The sequence below is a fragment of the Rhinolophus ferrumequinum genome, chromosome 21 (genome assembly GCF_004115265.2).
Source record: "Rhinolophus ferrumequinum isolate MPI-CBG mRhiFer1 chromosome 21, mRhiFer1_v1.p, whole genome shotgun sequence".
NCBI classification, from domain to species: Eukaryota; Metazoa; Chordata; class Mammalia; order Chiroptera; family Rhinolophidae; genus Rhinolophus; species Rhinolophus ferrumequinum.
Genome location: NC_046304.1, coordinates 27,465,834 through 27,482,928, shown reverse-complemented (window position 1 = coordinate 27,482,928; position 17,095 = coordinate 27,465,834). Strand labels below are relative to the sequence as shown.

At 46.4% G+C, this 17,095-nt stretch overlaps 1 protein-coding gene, 1 long non-coding RNA gene and 1 pseudogene across 3 annotated transcripts; 1 reads left to right on the top strand and 2 right to left on the bottom strand.

The window, feature by feature from the left end:
• Positions 1-951: 951 nt before the first annotated feature.
• On the bottom strand, positions 952-1,944 carry LOC117013196 (60S ribosomal protein L13a-like; annotated as a pseudogene).
• Positions 1,945-3,069: 1,125 nt separating this feature from the next.
• On the top strand, positions 3,070-4,404 carry LOC117013406 (olfactory receptor 4D1). Its single transcript, XM_033090528.1, has one exon. It carries the CDS (start codon positions 3,386-3,388, stop codon positions 4,334-4,336), a length of 951 nt encoding a protein of 316 aa, XP_032946419.1. The 5' UTR covers positions 3,070-3,385; the 3' UTR covers positions 4,337-4,404.
• A 5,802-nt stretch (positions 4,405-10,206) lies between these two features.
• Positions 10,207-16,830, bottom strand: LOC117013407 (uncharacterized). Of its 2 annotated transcripts, XR_004421330.1 has the most exons (4): positions 16,547-16,830; positions 16,089-16,171; positions 10,837-10,950; positions 10,207-10,274 (listed from the first exon to the last, which is right to left on the bottom strand). It is a non-coding gene; the product is annotated as an uncharacterized LOC117013407 (long non-coding RNA). The 2 variants fall into 2 exon arrangements; XR_004421329.1 differs by having other exon boundaries at positions 16,089-16,830.
• Positions 16,831-17,095: the final 265 nt, after the last annotated feature.

The window sequence follows — 17,095 nt, the reverse complement described above, 5'->3', positions numbered from 1 at the left end:
CTCAGCCCCATTTTGGGGACCACTTATTCCTCCTTCCCTCCTGTCTCTTACTCCTATGTGGAGCAATTTCCTGAGAGCAAGACAGATGGGAGACAAGATTGAGGAACAACAGGAAGGGGTCTGGAATCCTTTCCTCACCGCATACATGGCCATGCCCTTCCCTTACATTTCTATTTTCTTTCCCACTATCAAGCAATCAAGCATTCTTCTGATTGAGGAAGGAATCATCTATGAGGAAGGTTATGTGAGCACTAGGAACTGTGTAGCACTAAACATATCATACTTACATTAAAATTGCAAACAAATGTGAGGTGAGAGAGTCAGCCTTATGGAAAAATACCAAGACAAGGCAACGGACAGAAGAGCTAATCACTCTTGGGCCTAGAAGGAGGGGTAGAATTCAGATAGGTGAACAGGATGGGAAGGCAATCCAGGTTGGCCACTGGCCTGACGAAAGGCTCCGAGACCTGAAGAACTAAGGTGGCCATCAGTTTGGTTAAAGCCAAAGATTCTTAGAGAGGAGCAAGTAAGAAGAGAATTATACTTAGGAGTGCAATTCTGGTTCAGAGTCCCAACTCTGCTACTCATTTTCTGTGTGACCTGGGGCAAATTATTTAACCTCTTTAAGCCTCAGTTTACTTAAAGTGGGAATAATTAATAGTACTTACTATATTTATAAGCATCAGAATTAAACAGGATAATGCTTATACAATGCTTAGCCTAGGGCCTAGCACATAGTAAACACTCAGTAAATGTTTATTACTACAATAACAACAATTACTGCTATTACTACAATAAATGTTTTACTACATCTACTACTGCTGAGTGGCAGATGGGTCTGCAAAGAAAGGTGGGACCCAGTTTATGTGGAAGCCCCTGAAAACCCATCGAAGTGTGAATTCTTTCCTGCAGACAACAACCATAGACATTTTTTTTTCTTCTTTTGAGGAATTAACAGACAATTTTACTGGGTTCAGGACTCGGTGTGGTCTTGAGGACCTCTGTGCATTTGTCAGTTTTCTCATCCATGTTCTTTTTGGCCTGTTTCCATAACCTCACGAGCTGGGTTTTTGGTTTGTTTGTTTTGTTTTGTTTTCCCGCAATAGACTTCGGCCTGGTCCTTCCTCTTCTCCTCCAGAGTGGCTGTAACTGCCTGCTACGTCCAGTCAGCCTCGTGAGCCAGGCACCCCAGGTAGGCAAACTTCCGTGTAGGTTTTAGACACACAACCTCGAGGGCGGCAGGAACCACAATTTGCTTTTTCCTGTCATCGGGTGGAGGGATCCCATCAAACACCTTGAGGCGGCCCAGGGCGGCCAGGCCTCGCTTGGTCTGGTGGAGCACTGCGCTTCCCACAATCAGCCAAACGATGCGGCTGGGGCCCCGGAAGTTGTAGGAGCCGCGGCTGCATTGGTGTTCATCCGCTTGTGGAGGAAGGCCAGGTACTTCATCTTGTGTGTGTAGAAATTGCCGGGATGTTGATGCCTTCAGAGCACACCATCACCACCTTCCGGCCCAGGAATACTTGCTTGGCCACGATGGTCTTGGCCGTCGAACACTAGGACCTGCCCCCTCTGCCATCTTCTTCAGCCGCCTGGAAGAATCACAGAAATTTTATGAAAACATTTCGATCTAGACGGGAAAATGTCTTTTAGGAAGCAGACTTATGTTTGAGGTTGTTCAGTGTGCATCTCTGATAAAGGCTTATAAAGGGTCTGACAGTTGCAATCTTAATAGGGACAAAGATTAAAAATAGAAATAATAAAACTATGCTGTTGGTATTTTAGGAATCAAGGATCAAATGGGAGGGTTGGAGTTGGGGGTGAAGGGTTAGGGGTCAGTGGCTTTCTCAGAGAGACCGAACCACGCCATTTAAGCTGCCGCCCACCCAGCCTAACCTTGACCCATGTGGTAGAACAAGGACACAAAGCCAAAGACAAAAGCATATTACCCTTTGTTGGCCCAGGAAGTGTCTGCTTCACTCTTGCTTGTCTCAGGGCTTCCTGCCCTAGTGGGCTGGGAGAAGCCTATTTTAACCCTGTTTCATCACAGCATTTTCCTTCAAAAAGCTTGCAGGTGTTTTCAATTGCCCATGGGGATGCTTTTCACGTGGTGGTCCTCTGCTGGGAGTTGGTGAAGCCCCAGAAGAAACAGAGTGCCTCTTCCTGGAACACGAGTTTTACACAAATATTTGAGGATACATGAGTTTTAGATAAGATAAGCATGGCAATATTTTGAGTACTGTGATATCTCACAGATAATTTTAGAGATAATTCTGTTTTATATTTGTCCACAGAAGTTGATAGAAATCGTTTTACATATATTTACTCAATTCCCTTGTAAAAGGAACATCAGTTCAATTGCTGCTGTCCCTCCCACATATCAGGCAGGAGTCAGGGAGAAGAGATCTTTCTATGTTCTATTATCTTCACAGGGTGGGGCCTCAGGGCAAATTTTCAAAACAACTTGGAAAAAGTGTAACCCAAGGGAATGGGTTTTAACACCAAAGAACTCAGTTTAGTTTTTCAGCAAATGTCTTCTAGAACTTCCACTTCCTAACTAAAGGAATACGTTTCTTCCCTATCCCATGTTTTCTATAACATGTTGGACTTAACCACCTTCAATACGTAAATTTTCAAAAGCCTCCCAAAGATTGTCTAGAGATATGTGTATAATTTAAAATTAACATAACATTTAAAATATAAAGAGAGTTCAAGGAAAGTTTGCATTTGGCGTGGGCTGCATGGCGTCCCCCCTGCAGAGGGCCCCATGATGACAAATGCCATTAGAACAGTATTTCCGTGGGAAAGTTTGAGAGGCACTAATCCTCCCAGCTTCATGACAGCCCAGATCATCTGCATGTTTTTCTTCCCATTTGCCTCTGAATTTGTACATGACAATTCTCCTAATGCATACCTCTCTTCCTTCAACAATGAACCATCTGAAGCTCCTCAAACCTCTGCCACGAAGCAGCATCTATTTGTTTATTTAAAATTATTAGTCTGTGCTTTTCATACTCTCGAGATTTGTGCACCTAAGTTGATGACAGGTACTTACTGACAAGCTTTTTCATTCATTGACTGATTCAGCTATATTTTGGAGCCTGTGGTTCATAAGGCGCCACGTTGGGTACAGCAGGGAGGTATCAGACAGGAAACCCCTGGACAAGGACAGCGTGGTACAAAGGGAAAAAGACCCATAAAGGCCTGTAATACAATACAGGGTGGGGTTAGGGAGCTAAGTTGGTGAGAGCCTTGAAAATGTATTTCTCTCCATGGAAGTCTCTCCCGAGTGCCATCTTAGCATGGTACTCCACAACAATCCCGACCCTCCAAAGGAAAATGATTGCATTTTCGTAATACTTGTTTTGCAAGTTTCTCTCCAGATATGTGGGGAAGATCTCATGGAACCCAGAACGTCACATGGGTATCAGAGTTTGTCCTCTTGGGGTTCTCACAGATCCAGGAGCTCCAGAAATTCCTGTTCCTGGCATTTCTATTTGTCTATGTCACCACCATTGTGGGAAACCTCCTTACCATGGTCACAGTGACTTTTGACTCCCGGCTCCACATGCCCATGTATTTTCTGCTTCGAAATCTGGCTGTCATAGACCTCTGCTATTCCACAGTCACTTCTCCAAAGATGCTGGTGGACTTCTTCCATGAGACCAAGACTATCTCCTACCAGGGCTGCCTGGCCCAAATCTTTTTCTTCCACCTCTTGGGAGGTGGGACTGTCTTCTTTCTCTCAGTGATGGCTTACGATCGCTACATAGCCATCTCCCGGCCCCTTCACTATGTCACCATCATGAATACTCGATTGTGTGTGGGGCTGGTGCTGGCTGCCTGGGTAGGGGGCTTTGTCCACTCCATTGTCCAGCTGGCTCTGCTGCTCCCATTGCCTTTTTGTGGTCCCAACATCCTAGATAACTTTTACTGTGACGTTCCACAAGTGTTGAGACTTGCCTGCACTGACACCTCCCTCCTGGAGTTTCTTATGATCTCTAACAGTGGGATGCTCGTTCTTATCTGGTTCGTCCTCCTTCTGATCTCTTACACTGTCATCCTGGTGATGCTGAGGTCCTACTCAGGGCAGGCAAGGAGGAAGGCAGCGTCTACTTGCACCACCCACATCATTGTGGTGTCTATGATCTTCATTCCCTGTATCTACATCTACGCCCGGCCCTTCACCCCCTTTCCAATGGACAAGGCTGTGTCCATCAGCTACACAGTCATGACCCCCATGCTCAACCCCATCATCTATACTCTGAGGAACCAGGAGATGCAGGCAGCCATCAAGAGGTTAGGGAGGCGCCTAGTGATTTGTAACCGGGAGTGAACTTTTAAATACGTTGATTTCAAATGACAAATCTTCTCACTGAATTTTTGTTTCCCCATGGGAAACACGGAGGAAAGTCTTCATGGAGTGTGACAATTAAGATGAAATTGGTATTTCTATGGACTTCCTCTTGCGTCAGAGACTGTGTGAGGCACTTTTACACTTTTATCTCATTCTCATAAAACTGACAATGGAGATATTATTTTTCTATTAAATCGTTTTATAAATGAGGACACTCAGAGAGAAACGATTTGGTCAATGATGAGCAGCAAGTGCGTGGAAGAGGTTGACCAGGCACCTGGTTTCTTTGACTCCAAATTTAAAGGCAGGAGATTTGGGTGGGATTTGAAACCCAGAGTCTCCCACAACCACAAGGGAAAACCGAGGGGAGTTCATCTGTGGATCAGTATCTGTGATGAAGGGTCAACAGTTTCATCATAACTCTGGAATAAATCACATTCATTTCTGCTCCCTGCCTCTCTGCCTCATTCCCCGTGTGGTATTTAGGAAGTGGTCTCACTTTTAACATTGTCTAAATATTTCCCATAAAGATATTTGCTCTTTGGATTTGTTCTTTTTCTACCAAATACTCCTCGGATAATCTGCTAAGTATTCTACTTTCCCAACACAGTGTCTACATCATTTTGATGATGTGGTTGAGAAGGGGACGTAGTATAGTTGGGGAACCAAGGCCAGAGAGGGCAGTGCCATGTCTATATTTGTTCCTGATTTGAGGCAGTGAATTCAGTTCCAAGGCCACCACCTCATGTGTTTAGTGCTTTCTCTTTGACTTCCTACTCTGGAATGAGAGCTCGTTGAGAGCAGAGGTCCATGCTTTACTTACCTTTAAATCCTCCCAACACCTTGAACAGTACTCTACACAGAGAAGCATTTCTACTTTCCCTGCATCTTGTTCTTTCCCTGTCAATTTCAGAATCTACTTTATGTTTCTGTTCCTATATCTTATATTTATTCCCTCCATCTCCTCTGAGGTATGCCTCACTTTGTAAAAGTCTCTGGTGATGTATATTGTTGATTCAAAGTTAGGAAGGTAATGTATGAGTTTGGACAATTAAGTTTGGGAACTCATTCTAGAAAAAGTGTTACAGACCTCATTGCTGAATATCACTATGGTCACCTTCAAAGTACTCCCCTTAGGAAGCTATGCACCGACACCAGCGACTAATCCACCCTTCAAAGCAATTTTGGAACTCTTTCTCTGGAATGGCCATCAGAGCTGTTGTCGTATTGCCCTTGATGTCCTGAATGTCATCAAAATATCTTCCTTTCAATATTTCCTTAATCTTTAGGTAAAGAAAGAAGTCATTGGGGGCCAGATCAGGTGAGTAGAGAGGGTGTTCCAATGCAGTTATTTGTTTACTGGCTAAAAACTCCCTCACAGACAGTGCCGTGTGAGCTGGTGCATTGCCATGGCAAGAACCATGAATTGTTGGTGAAAATTTCAGGTTGTCTCACTTTTTCACTCAGCCTTTTTAGCCCTTCCAAATAATAAACTTGGTTAGCTGTCCAGTTGGTACAAATTCATAATGAATAATCCCTCTGATATCAAAAAAGGTTAGCAACATCGTTGCAACAAGTTCGCGAACTTAATTGTCAGACCTTGTGTGAGGTTTTTCATATTGAAAGCTAAATCAGAATCAGAACTCAAAATCACTCATATCATAGTCAATGAGACAGGGGAAATATATAAACTGGAACATATGAGCTTCTTCCTGTTGAAAGATAAATGAGAATCAGAACTCAAAATTGCTCATATGACAGCCAATGAGATCTACAAGTCCTGTCCCCTTCAATTTTTGTGACTCAATTTTTAAATGGACTAAAGCTCTAAAGAAGAATTTAAAAGAATCTACATCTCATGAATATGGAAGCGCTTTGCATTGTATTCTTATCTACCAGGCATTTGCCAAGTATAAACATTTGCAGTGAAAGAATTCAGACCAACCTGGAATTCCTATGTAGATCAGAGAGAGCTCTAAGAAATCAGACAGTGTTTATAGCACATCAAAGTGATAATGCCAGTTACTTTCAGTTTTGATCAATTTCTCATAATGAGAAAATATACTGGTTTCCTATACCAACCCTTGTATTAGAGGTAGTAATAATTCACAGGTGAAGAATGCTAGCATTTTATAGATGACGTGAGTAGACTTGGGTATGGGTGGTGAAGCAAAGGACAAGGTTTACAGGGTAACACATTTCCATTGTAGTATACAAACATCTTCCCACCTATGACTTTCCCTAAGTAAAGATCAATTAAGCTTAAAAGGAGAAAGAGAAGAAAGAAATCAAACCAGTTATCTTGAGGATTCCATGAGAGGGAGCTCCATGCTGTGCTGACTAGCTGGTCAGTGGTTCTCAGTGTTTGGTTCCCAAACAGGAGCACCAGCTGTTATCTGAGAACTTGTTACAAATGCAAGTTCTTGGCCAACTGAATGAAAAAGTCCAGGGCTGGAGCACAGTAGTGTGTCTTTTAACAAGGCCTCCATGTGATTCTTTCCAGAATAAAAATCACTTGTCTAAGAAATGGTTCTTCTAAACTCCCAGAGTCTGTTTCTCTTGAAGAGACTCTTGATCTTTTGGATCCTGACCTGAGAATCCTACATTCTACAAATCTCTAAAATGGTCATTATCCTAGGTACTTTTGGCTCCCCAAGGAAATCCTATCAAAAAAGTATGTGTATTTGAGACATTTAGAAACTTTTTAACAACTCCCATTGCTCCCTAGTCTGCAGTGCTAATCAGCTGGTCCTGTTTCCTGACCCCAGTCCAATAGTTTCTCCCTGAAGATATTCCCTCTTCCCCTGGGGTCATGCCCATTGTTGTATACATGATGTATGGGCCGTGGCTGGGAAACTGAAGCTGCAGGTATAGAATCTCCAAAAAGATGTCAGGCCTGAAGCTTCGCTTTCCTTCTGGGCTGAGGGAAGTGAGAGACCAGTCTTTTCTCACCTGAAGATAGAGCTGCTGTAAGAAAGATCCAGAAACATTTGCTAGAGGGTGGGGAGAATAAACAAGGGACATAGACTTGATGGTAGTAAGTATGAAGTGTGAGAAGTGCCTCAGAAAACAGATGCCTTCAGAGGCCTGTGAAAACCCAGGCTTTTAACAACCAAGTGAAGCATTGGCCCTATAATTTAGAGGGAGGATGCTGAGAGAAAAGGGCAAGGAAATACACCACAAAATTATCCACATAGTCACTTAAAACAAGATCACGTAATTGTGTACTATTACATTAAGGTAGCAAATAATTTTTGAGCAACTGCTAAATCAGAGTTGCCGTTACAGATGCCGGGGCCACTAAGTTGTTGAATTTACGATCTAATGAAGAGAGACAAGAGAAAAAGATAAATAGTATGACTGAGATCATTATAAAATGTATTTCAACCCAGAGAACTGAGGGATTCATTTTGCTTGGGAGACATAGGGGAAAGAGTACAGAGAAGGTGATATCTGAGTACTTAGGTGGGGAAGATAGTAGAAGGTATTTCAGGAAACAGAATTCATTCCCAAAGCTACGGAAATAACCCAGCATAAGGCATGTGTGAGGAGCTGCGAATTCCTTGAAGAAAAATCAGTTCCTGGGTGACAGGGATACTGAATAGAGAGGTAGATGGCGGCTACATTGTGTTGCCTCGCATGACATGCTGAGAGGGAGATGCATGCACAGGCATATGTTCTCCTATCCTGACTTGATCTACGAAGCATGTTTGAGTGTTAAGCTGTGGGCACTAGACAGTCTTTTAAAAATTATATTGAGGGAGAAACATGAGTTTTGAAAGGTCTCATTGATAGCTGTCTAGAGGATGGATAGGAGCAGAAGAAAATGGAAGCAGAAGGATGAGATTAAAATAACCTCTAATAGATAATAGATTGTAATAGGCAGGTGAGAGAGGATGGGAGATTGAGACAAAGCCGGGGGGAGTGGGGGAGACCCCTTAGCCTATCTCTCACCCTCCATCTCCTTCTCCACTTTTGGTCCCATTCCCTACCCAGCCCTGACCCCTTTCCATTCCTCTTACTTTACTTGCTCTATTTCTTCACCTCCCTTCCTCTTATTCTCCCTTCTTTATTCCTTTGTCTATTTCTCTTATTTCAACACCTTGTTTTCTACCCTTGTGTTCAGTAACATATTCTAAAATTGTTATTCCTTTCAAGAAACCTCTCCAAGTGCCCTTCATACATTTTCATCACCTATTTCTTAATTCAGAGAATCTCTCTCTTGTTTCAGCACACACACCATATACGTCCTGCCTTCACTCAATAAGGGGCCACCTACATCGGTGAGGCATGGGTGGTGGGTGTACCCTATAGCTATTTGCCCTCCCAGAAGTCAATATCATATGCTTTTTGAATATTAATTGTCAGCAAGATGGGGCACAAATAAATCATAAGATCCAGTTTGGTAAGTAATGGGCCAAGGGCTCCCAATTTAGAGCTAAGTCTCCAAGTTCTGCACTCTCTCTATTCCTCTGGACAAAGACCAAAGGGGTATTTGGAAAAGAGGTCAGTATGCAGAACATAGAAGTACTCTTGTGGGGAAATACTATTATCGTAAGAAGAATCTGTCCACCAAGAAGGCAGAAAGAAGGGTCACGAGAATATATTTTATTGTCACAGGTGTGCTCAATCATACATCACAAAACAAAAATAAATATATTTTCCTTTTTCCCAAAACTCTGAGTAAGTTGCTTAGTTTCAAAACTCATTCACTTCTACAATGACCCTCACAACATATCCACAAGCTGTCAAGAGAGTAGATACAGTGGCTCTTTCTCCACTCTCCAAATGGAAAACAAAGCCAAAGTGACCTGCCCACAATCACTCCCTCTTACAAACCAGTCAATGCCTCCCTAAACTCTTCACTGCTGCCCGCCTCTCCTGGTTCCTCAGGGTACAGATCACGGGGTTACAACCATGGCGCTGATGCACTCAGCCCTGTCCATGGAGAAGGTGGTGAAGGGCTGGCATAGAGGTAAATAAATGCTGGGAACGAAGACACCACAACAATGAGGGGGAGCTGAAAGCAGGAGAGGAGGCAGCTGGGGCACCCAAAACATGATACCTGCCTGGATATCCAACCATATTCATGTCTCCCACATCTCATGGAGGCAGGGCGTACCGAGGACAGGGCGGAGGGTGCCTGTGCAGGTCATCGGACGTTCTTTCTGTGGAGAATTTAAAAACAACAATAAAACTGACTAAAGGTGATTATAGAATTGTCATGCCCAGGCAATTCTAAACAGTGTCTGAGTTACTACACTCCTCCCTGCCAGGTGGGTTGCAGGTGGGGTGCTCCCACTGCCCTGCCTTCCATAAACTTGGTTCTTTCTCCTTTTCTCCCTTTCCCTCTCTCCCTTTCCCTCTCTCTCTCTCTCTCTCTCTCTCTCTCTCTCTTTCTCCCTCTCTCTCTCTTTTTCTCTCTCTCCCTCCCTCCCTCCCTCCTTCCGTCCTTCCCTCTCTCTTTCTCTCTCATACAGAGGGAACCCTGAGAAACTGAAAGAAAGAATTAGAATTAGAGAGGGGAGAAGACCAGAGCCTAATGAGGGAGAAAGTGGGAGCAGTTGAAAAAGAGGACTTCATGTTCCCTCTGGTTCTGTACAGGTGTCAATAAAGCCGCAAGGTAGTGGGGTGACCACTGAGGTGAAGGCCAAGGGGGAAGGAGAAGGTTAGAGCTGGAGCCTGTCTGCCATGACAGGGAATGCGCCTGGGGAGCCCCTTACCACCTTCCTAAGAACTGGAAATGGGGCCCACGGGCCTTTCGGCCTGCCCTACAGTGTGAATTGAAGTCACGAAGACCCAGAGGCCTGCTGCTTTGCAGTGGGAACGCTCTTGATGAAAGCACATACCGTTTTGCTCTTTCTTCCTTCTCACACCAACACCAGATGGGAGGTACCGGAAAGAGGAAGGAAAACGCCTAAGGAGACAGACAAGTAACAAATGGACAAATAAATAAATCAGATAATTTCACAGACTAAAAGCTATGAAGGAAATGCATGGAGGAACGTGACCGGTAGGGCAGGCAGCATTATAAAATGTGGTCAGGGAAAGAACCTCTGAGGAGAGGTTACTTGTGGAAAGACCTGGATAATGAGAAGGAGCCACTTAGGCAAAGATCTGGGTGAAGCGCAAGCAGTCTAGACAGAAGAAAAAGCAAGTGCAGAGGTCCTGAAGTAAGAATGCGCTTGGTGGCCAAAAGGAAGACGATAATGTAACTAGAGTCTGGTGAACAAAGAGAATCTTGGTAGGAGGTGAGGTCTAAGATGTTGTATGAATTATCTACTATTGCATAATAAACCAACCCCAAACTTAGCAGCTTAAAATAATCACTTATTGCTTCTCACAGCTTCTGTGGGCCAGGACTTCTGCTATGTCCCAGGCATAGCAGGGACAGCTTATCTCTGCTTCGTGGTGTCCTGGTCCTCAGCCGAAAGACTCAAAGGTAAGGGGTAGAATTATTTTCGGTTTCATTCACTCACGTCTGGCTGTTGACGTTGGTGTCTAATGGGTACCTCGATGGGGCTGTTGACTGGTCTCTCCATGTGGCTGGGTCTTCCTCACAACATGGCAGCTGGGTTCCAATGACAAGCATCCTGAGAGAGAGAGCCAGATAGAAGTTGGATCTTTTCTACCACCTATCCTCAGAAGTCATATACATCCCTTCTGCCACATTCTATTGAAAGTGAGCCACCAACTCCAGCTCACGTTCAAGGGAGAGGAATTAGACTCCATCCTTTCAATGAGGAGTGTCAAAGAATTTGTGGATGTATTTTAAAATCTCCACTAATGTAGGTAGGTACTAGATCAATAGATCTTTCTTCTTCATTCGTTAGAATTTTACTCTAAGTGCAATGAAAGTGTTTGGAGGGTTTAGGTGGAAGTAGGGCTGGTAGCATGATCTAACTTATATTTTTAAAAGGTCACGTTGGCTGCAGTGCAGAGGATGGGTTGTAGAACTCAAACTTGGTGGAGTGGGTTAAGCACCTGACTTGGAGCAAGGAGACCTGGATTCAAATTCAAGGTCCAGCACTAACTAGCTACTTGTATATTACCTTGGGCAGCTCTCCTAACATGTAGGAGTAGCTTTTTGCATTTATGTGGGTTTTTTTCCTTTCTCAGACCTGTAGGGGAATGTTTGTCTCAAGTCTCTCTTCCATTAGATGCCCGTTTTTACTTACCACCAGAACCCTAGCACTCAGCACAGGCCCTGGAATATGAAGGCTCTCCATAAATATTTGTTGAAAAATAAACAATATTGTAAACCCCACATTAGTCCTTGAAGACAGACATCTCTGACCTTGATTCTGGAGTATATACTCCCAAGCCTTCAATAATGGGGCAGCAGAAGGGAGGGGCATTGTGAGAGCACCTGGCTTCATCTCTTCTGGAATAACCCTGTGCCCCATTCTGGATTGAAGTCCACGAGGCCTGATTCCATTTAGAACCATCACCACTGTCCAGATGGACACAGAAAATGCTAAGACCCATCCTTGTTCAGAGCCCAGCATGGTGTCAGACCCAGGACAGCCTGCTCTGAGGGCCATAGGTGGCATCAAGTAGTGGCATTCGTGGCTGTGCCTTCCAGGGGCAGTGAGGAGCAGAGCGGAGCTTCGCTCTTCCCATGACCCAACTAGAAGACTACATTGTGGAAGGAGGACAGGAAGAGTGGACAGAGAGAACAGCCCTCCCCTAGCACAAAGAACTCTGGCAGGCAGGTTTTTTGCCCTTGACATTGGGTGCTGGCTCCAGCTACCTCCATTGCTGCCAAAAGGTTGGGACCACCAAGCTCACCACTCCCAAGCTGATCACCACCGCCATGGAGATGCTGGGGAAGCTGTGCCTGTGGGGCGGTGGTAAAACCTGCACCATCTTTCAAGGCATTGCTTGCATTTTTGAACCTTCTACATTGTAACTGCTCCAGGCAAGAGACTATTGCATTCAACAGGGTGTCTAAATCCCTCCAGCCTTCAGGTGTTCATTTTTTTCTAGAGGTATTGAGATGCTAGGATGCAAAAATAGCAGGCCCTGAGCCCTGCCCCACCACAGCTGTCTCCATGGGGTCCGTTGGAGCTGAGCAGATAAAGAGATCCAATCAGGCCTGCGGCCGGCCGCTCCACCATGGTGGTTCTTGTGAAAGTGCTTGCAGAATGTTGAGGTTTTGAGGTGGCCGGGGCAAGGCGGGAAGGAAGGTTCTCTCCTTTCTTGTGGAGAGACTGTGTGAGGGCCACAGGGGCAGAGGATGAGTATATCCTGGCTCTCAGATTCTGGGACCCAGCACCTGCCCCTTTCTGTGCTCCTTCCCTTCCAGAGTGGCTTCCGTCCCCTCTGGGGTGGCTGCCATTGCAGCCTCACCCACAAGTGGCCATGACTCTTGTTACGTCGCTGACTCAAAAGAGGGTCTGCCTTGTCTGCAAACCCATGATCCTCCTGCCATTGTCTCCAGTTCTTGCCCCTGGGAGTCCCCAGTCTGATGGAAGAGGTGAGGTACAGCTCTCACATCAGGCCACGGCAGGAGGGAGGGAGGATGGGCGCTTGCCCTCAGTGGACCCCTCAGCCCAGACCTGTGCATTTCTCAAGTGCTCACCAGTGACCCCTCCTGCCTCCAGAACATTTCTGCCCATTACTGACTTTATTAACAGACTGCAGAAGTCAAACCCTTGCTGAAGGTCACACAGCCAGAGTGGTGCTGGACTCCCAGGACAGCTCTCCAAGGCCCCACAGCGAGTGTTTTCTGGCCTTGCTAAAAACAAAACACTCAGAGTTGCCTCTCTCTGGAGAGTCCTCAGCTCTGGAACACACGCACACACACACACATGCACACTTGTGCACATACTCTTGGCCCACCCTGGCCTCTGGCACAGAGTGGAGCCACCACAGTTTCAGCCAAGCCCCTACTCCTTTCAGACCTGAGTGTTCTTGTTATGAGAACAGGGCCAAGGACCCCATTCCCAGAAACCCTGGGAACAGAAGCAGGCCCTGAGCCCTGCCCACCACAGTTGTCTCCATGGGGTCCGTTGGAGCTGAGCAGATAAAGAGATCCAATCAGGCCTGCGGCTAGCAGCTCCACCATGGTGGTTCTTGTGAAAGTGCTTGCAGAATGTTGAGGTTTTGAGATGGCCGGGGCAAGGCGAGAAGGAAGGTTCTTGGGTATTGCAGCTGAAAGATGCCAGGGAGGAAAGGCTCCCTGGCGGTTCAGGGTATGGGCCTCAGCCTGGCAGGGCCAGGCCTGCAAAGGCTGACCTGGGGCTGGCCTGTCCCAGGGAGAACAGTGCCCCTGAGCAGAGACAGCAGGTCCTAATAGATGTACAGGCACAAATCCAATCCCTGACCCAAGACCTGTGACAGCAAGGCACAGGAGATGCATCTATTCCACATATCCATTCCCTGCCCAGCATTGGTTTAGGTGCTGAGGCTACAGGAAATAACAAAACAGGCACAACCTTTTGTGCATGGCACTCACAGACCTGTAGGGAGCTGGAGCTTGATCAAATCCAACCGCAAATATACACATAGAATTACAACCATGTTCAGTGCTATGAAAAGAACTCTAAGAGTTAGGACCAGGAAGACCCAGCCACTTGAGTTGGGGCCAGAGGGACAGAGACAGGAAAGGCTCCCTGTGGACGGGGCCAGGAGGGTCCATAAGAGTCACCAGGCACAAAGCGAGAAGGGCATGGTTGGGACCCATAGCAGGTAGGGGTAGGCCCATTTCAGGAGCTGAAAGCCAGTAGGTTTAGACAGTAGAGGAATAGATAGGAGACAGGGATCTGGAGATGGGAGGTGGCAGGAGCCAGACGGTGTGAGCCTGGGGGCTCCTTTCTTTAGGAGAAGCTGCGTGGAGGCTAAGACGAGTTGGTGTGCTGGTGGGACCAGTGGGGCCAAGTCCCCCGGGGCCTCATCCTCCCATGGCCATTAGGGAGGGAGGGAGAGCAGTTGAGGGGCTGGATGGTCAGGGCCCTGATCTCTAAGGACACCCCCACACCTCCTCTTGCCTCCTTATTCCCAGTTTCCAAGCAGCCTTATGGAAACCCGGAGTGGTCATTTTGCTGTGTCTCATCACAAATCTTTTCCTCCTGTGTGGCTCAGTCTTGGAATCTTATTTTGCCCATTTTCCTTTTGGAAAAAGAGCTCCCCTGCACGACACCCCAATCTTTGCTGTCCAGCCAGGCCCCACGCCTGTAAACTTCAAATGAATGCATTTTTATTATTTATCCTTTAATAAGCACTGTATTCTATGTGGAAGTCAATTTAGAGAATTCCCAGTTACACACTGGCTCCCTTGGCTACATGTGTTCGCTTCGAGAGTGCGAGAGTGCGTTCCAAACTATTTGATTTCAGAATCATCTGAGCTGGCTTTCTCTGCATTTTGCGCCTCCCGTACCCACCCCCCTAGCGAGCGCCTCTTGCATTTAAACAGTTGGTTGATAGCAACAGTGATAACACAGCGATTGTAAAGAGACAGAGACAGAACTTGATTTCCTTCAATTCTGTTACTCTGTGTGACCATTTGGAGTTATAATTTGTGTTTAAAATTGAGAACAGTGAAACAGATGCAACCAATGAAGGACAATATTTTTAAAGTGCAACTTTTACTTCATGCATGAATATTTTACTGAATTCAAATATCTCCTTTCAAAATTGTTGTGTATTTAAAACCAAAGAATCAAGAAAACAGAAATTGTAGTGATATACTCAATATTATATTACAACCACCAATACATAGCTAGTTTTTCCCCTTCCATTAAGATATAGGAATTAAAAAGTATTAATCCATTACTCTTTTCCTCTGTATATTGTAATATTTTATTTTTATTTCTTTACTGGCATGATTATACGTACAAAGTTTAATGAGAGAGAACTCTCACGCATTTTTTCTATCCATTACTATTACCTGTTTCATTATATGAGTATTACTGAAAATAATCCTGCTATGCAGAGGAGCGGTATCATAAATAATCTGCTCCCAGTATCAGATACACTAGGTTGCCCCAAGGAAAATCTAAAATCTCTCCAATGAAGTCCCAATGGGCATCATGAAAAGCCCACGAGGGAAATACGTGGGGCCCGTGGTCCTTGCCCACACTCCTCTTCTGGTCTCCGGGTGTATTTGGCCCTGACCACAGGAAAAAGCAGATGTCCAAACTAAACACGGGGAGATGGAGACCTGGCAAGGACCCCACATGTCCCGGCCTGTCCCACAGTGTAGAGCACGGCCGGAAAGGGAGCAGGTGTCCAAAGTGGAGACCCGCTGCGGGCTTCTCCCTCCATCACTGTCATTCCGCTCACTTTCCAGTGGCCCCAGAACTGGCAGCCTGGCATGCTCACTCCAACGTGAGCAGTGTTCAGAGACCAGGGTCTGAACAATCCTAACTGTGGAGGCCATCCTGCCTTCCTCCCTTTCATCTTTCCTTCCTTCCAGGCACCCGGGCCTGGATGGTCTGCAAAGCCCTTGTACTCACTGTCCCCCAACCTTCAAGCCTGGGGGCAGCCTGGAGTGAGCTCAGTAAAGAAAACAACAATGGGCAGAACAATAAGACTTATCCACAAACATGTTGAGTGCCTGCTGTGCTCCAGGCACTACGGTAGCATTTTACGTTTGTTCCCACAGTGACTGTAAGTGACACATACTAATGACCTCTATTTGACAGTGAGGAGGCAAGCCCAGAGGTTGAGGAGCTTGCCCAAGCGGGTGATGGTGCTGGGATTGGGACCCAGGCCAGTGCTTACTCACCTCTCTGTACTGCTCTCAACAAGCTCCTGGGTGCTCAGTGCTAGGGCTCCCCGAGGGAGCCTTCCCACAGAATCAGCAGAGGCCTGGAAACAGATGAGGCGGAGGGTTAGGGTGGGGGTTGTCCGCGGAGGCTCGAGGTGGCTGGAGCATAGGGGCAGGGTCCTGTAGCAGGGTGGGCAGCAGAAAGCAGGCTGAAGGGGCAGGAGACCAGGTGGCAGGCCTAGCCTTTCCTTTGGTCTTCTTGCCAGCCGGTCTGCCCCAGCACCTGCCCTCCATACACTAGTTGTACAGGGCCCCTCGGTGGTCCCTTCCTAACTGCTTGCCTCTTATCTGCACCTCGAGCAGTCAATGGGCCAAAACCCCCAGAGATGGGCCAACATGGTGGGCAGGGTGTAGAGCCCAGGGCTCTGTCTCGAGCTTGTCTCAATAACCCACAGCAAAACTCTTGCACAACTCACTATTGTTGAAGAATTAGAGTCCTCTCCAGGGGAGAGCAGAGCTCATTCTGAGTCCTCTTTGGGAGGACCCTGGAAAGAGGGCAAGCTGGGTTACCCTGGCCTCCAACCTTCTGGGGGCATCTGGCTTCCTGAGGACCGGGAGGTGAAGCACATTTGAGGATCATGCCGCCATTTTTTAAATCTCTCTCCTGCATGAGGCTCACTATCCCCATTGCACAGGTTTGGAAACTGAGGCCCGGGGAGCAGCGTGATTTATCCCAAGTTACACAGGGGGTCAGTATGCTTCTGGAAACTCCACAGTGACTTTCCATCCAGGCCCCCTCATCACAGGAGAGGAGCTCCTGCTGAAGATAAGGAGATAATATCTTGAGCTTGTGAAAGGGGTTGCTAAAGGGGCTATTTCAAGAGCAACTGTCTTGGCCGATGGTGTTGGTGTGGGAGGAGCAGGCTGTGGAGGGCAGGGGGCTGTGTTAGGTAGGGCATGGGGAAGAGAGGGCAGGAAACAGGACACTGGGAACAGCTCTGCTGGGAGTCGGGAGCAGGTACGAG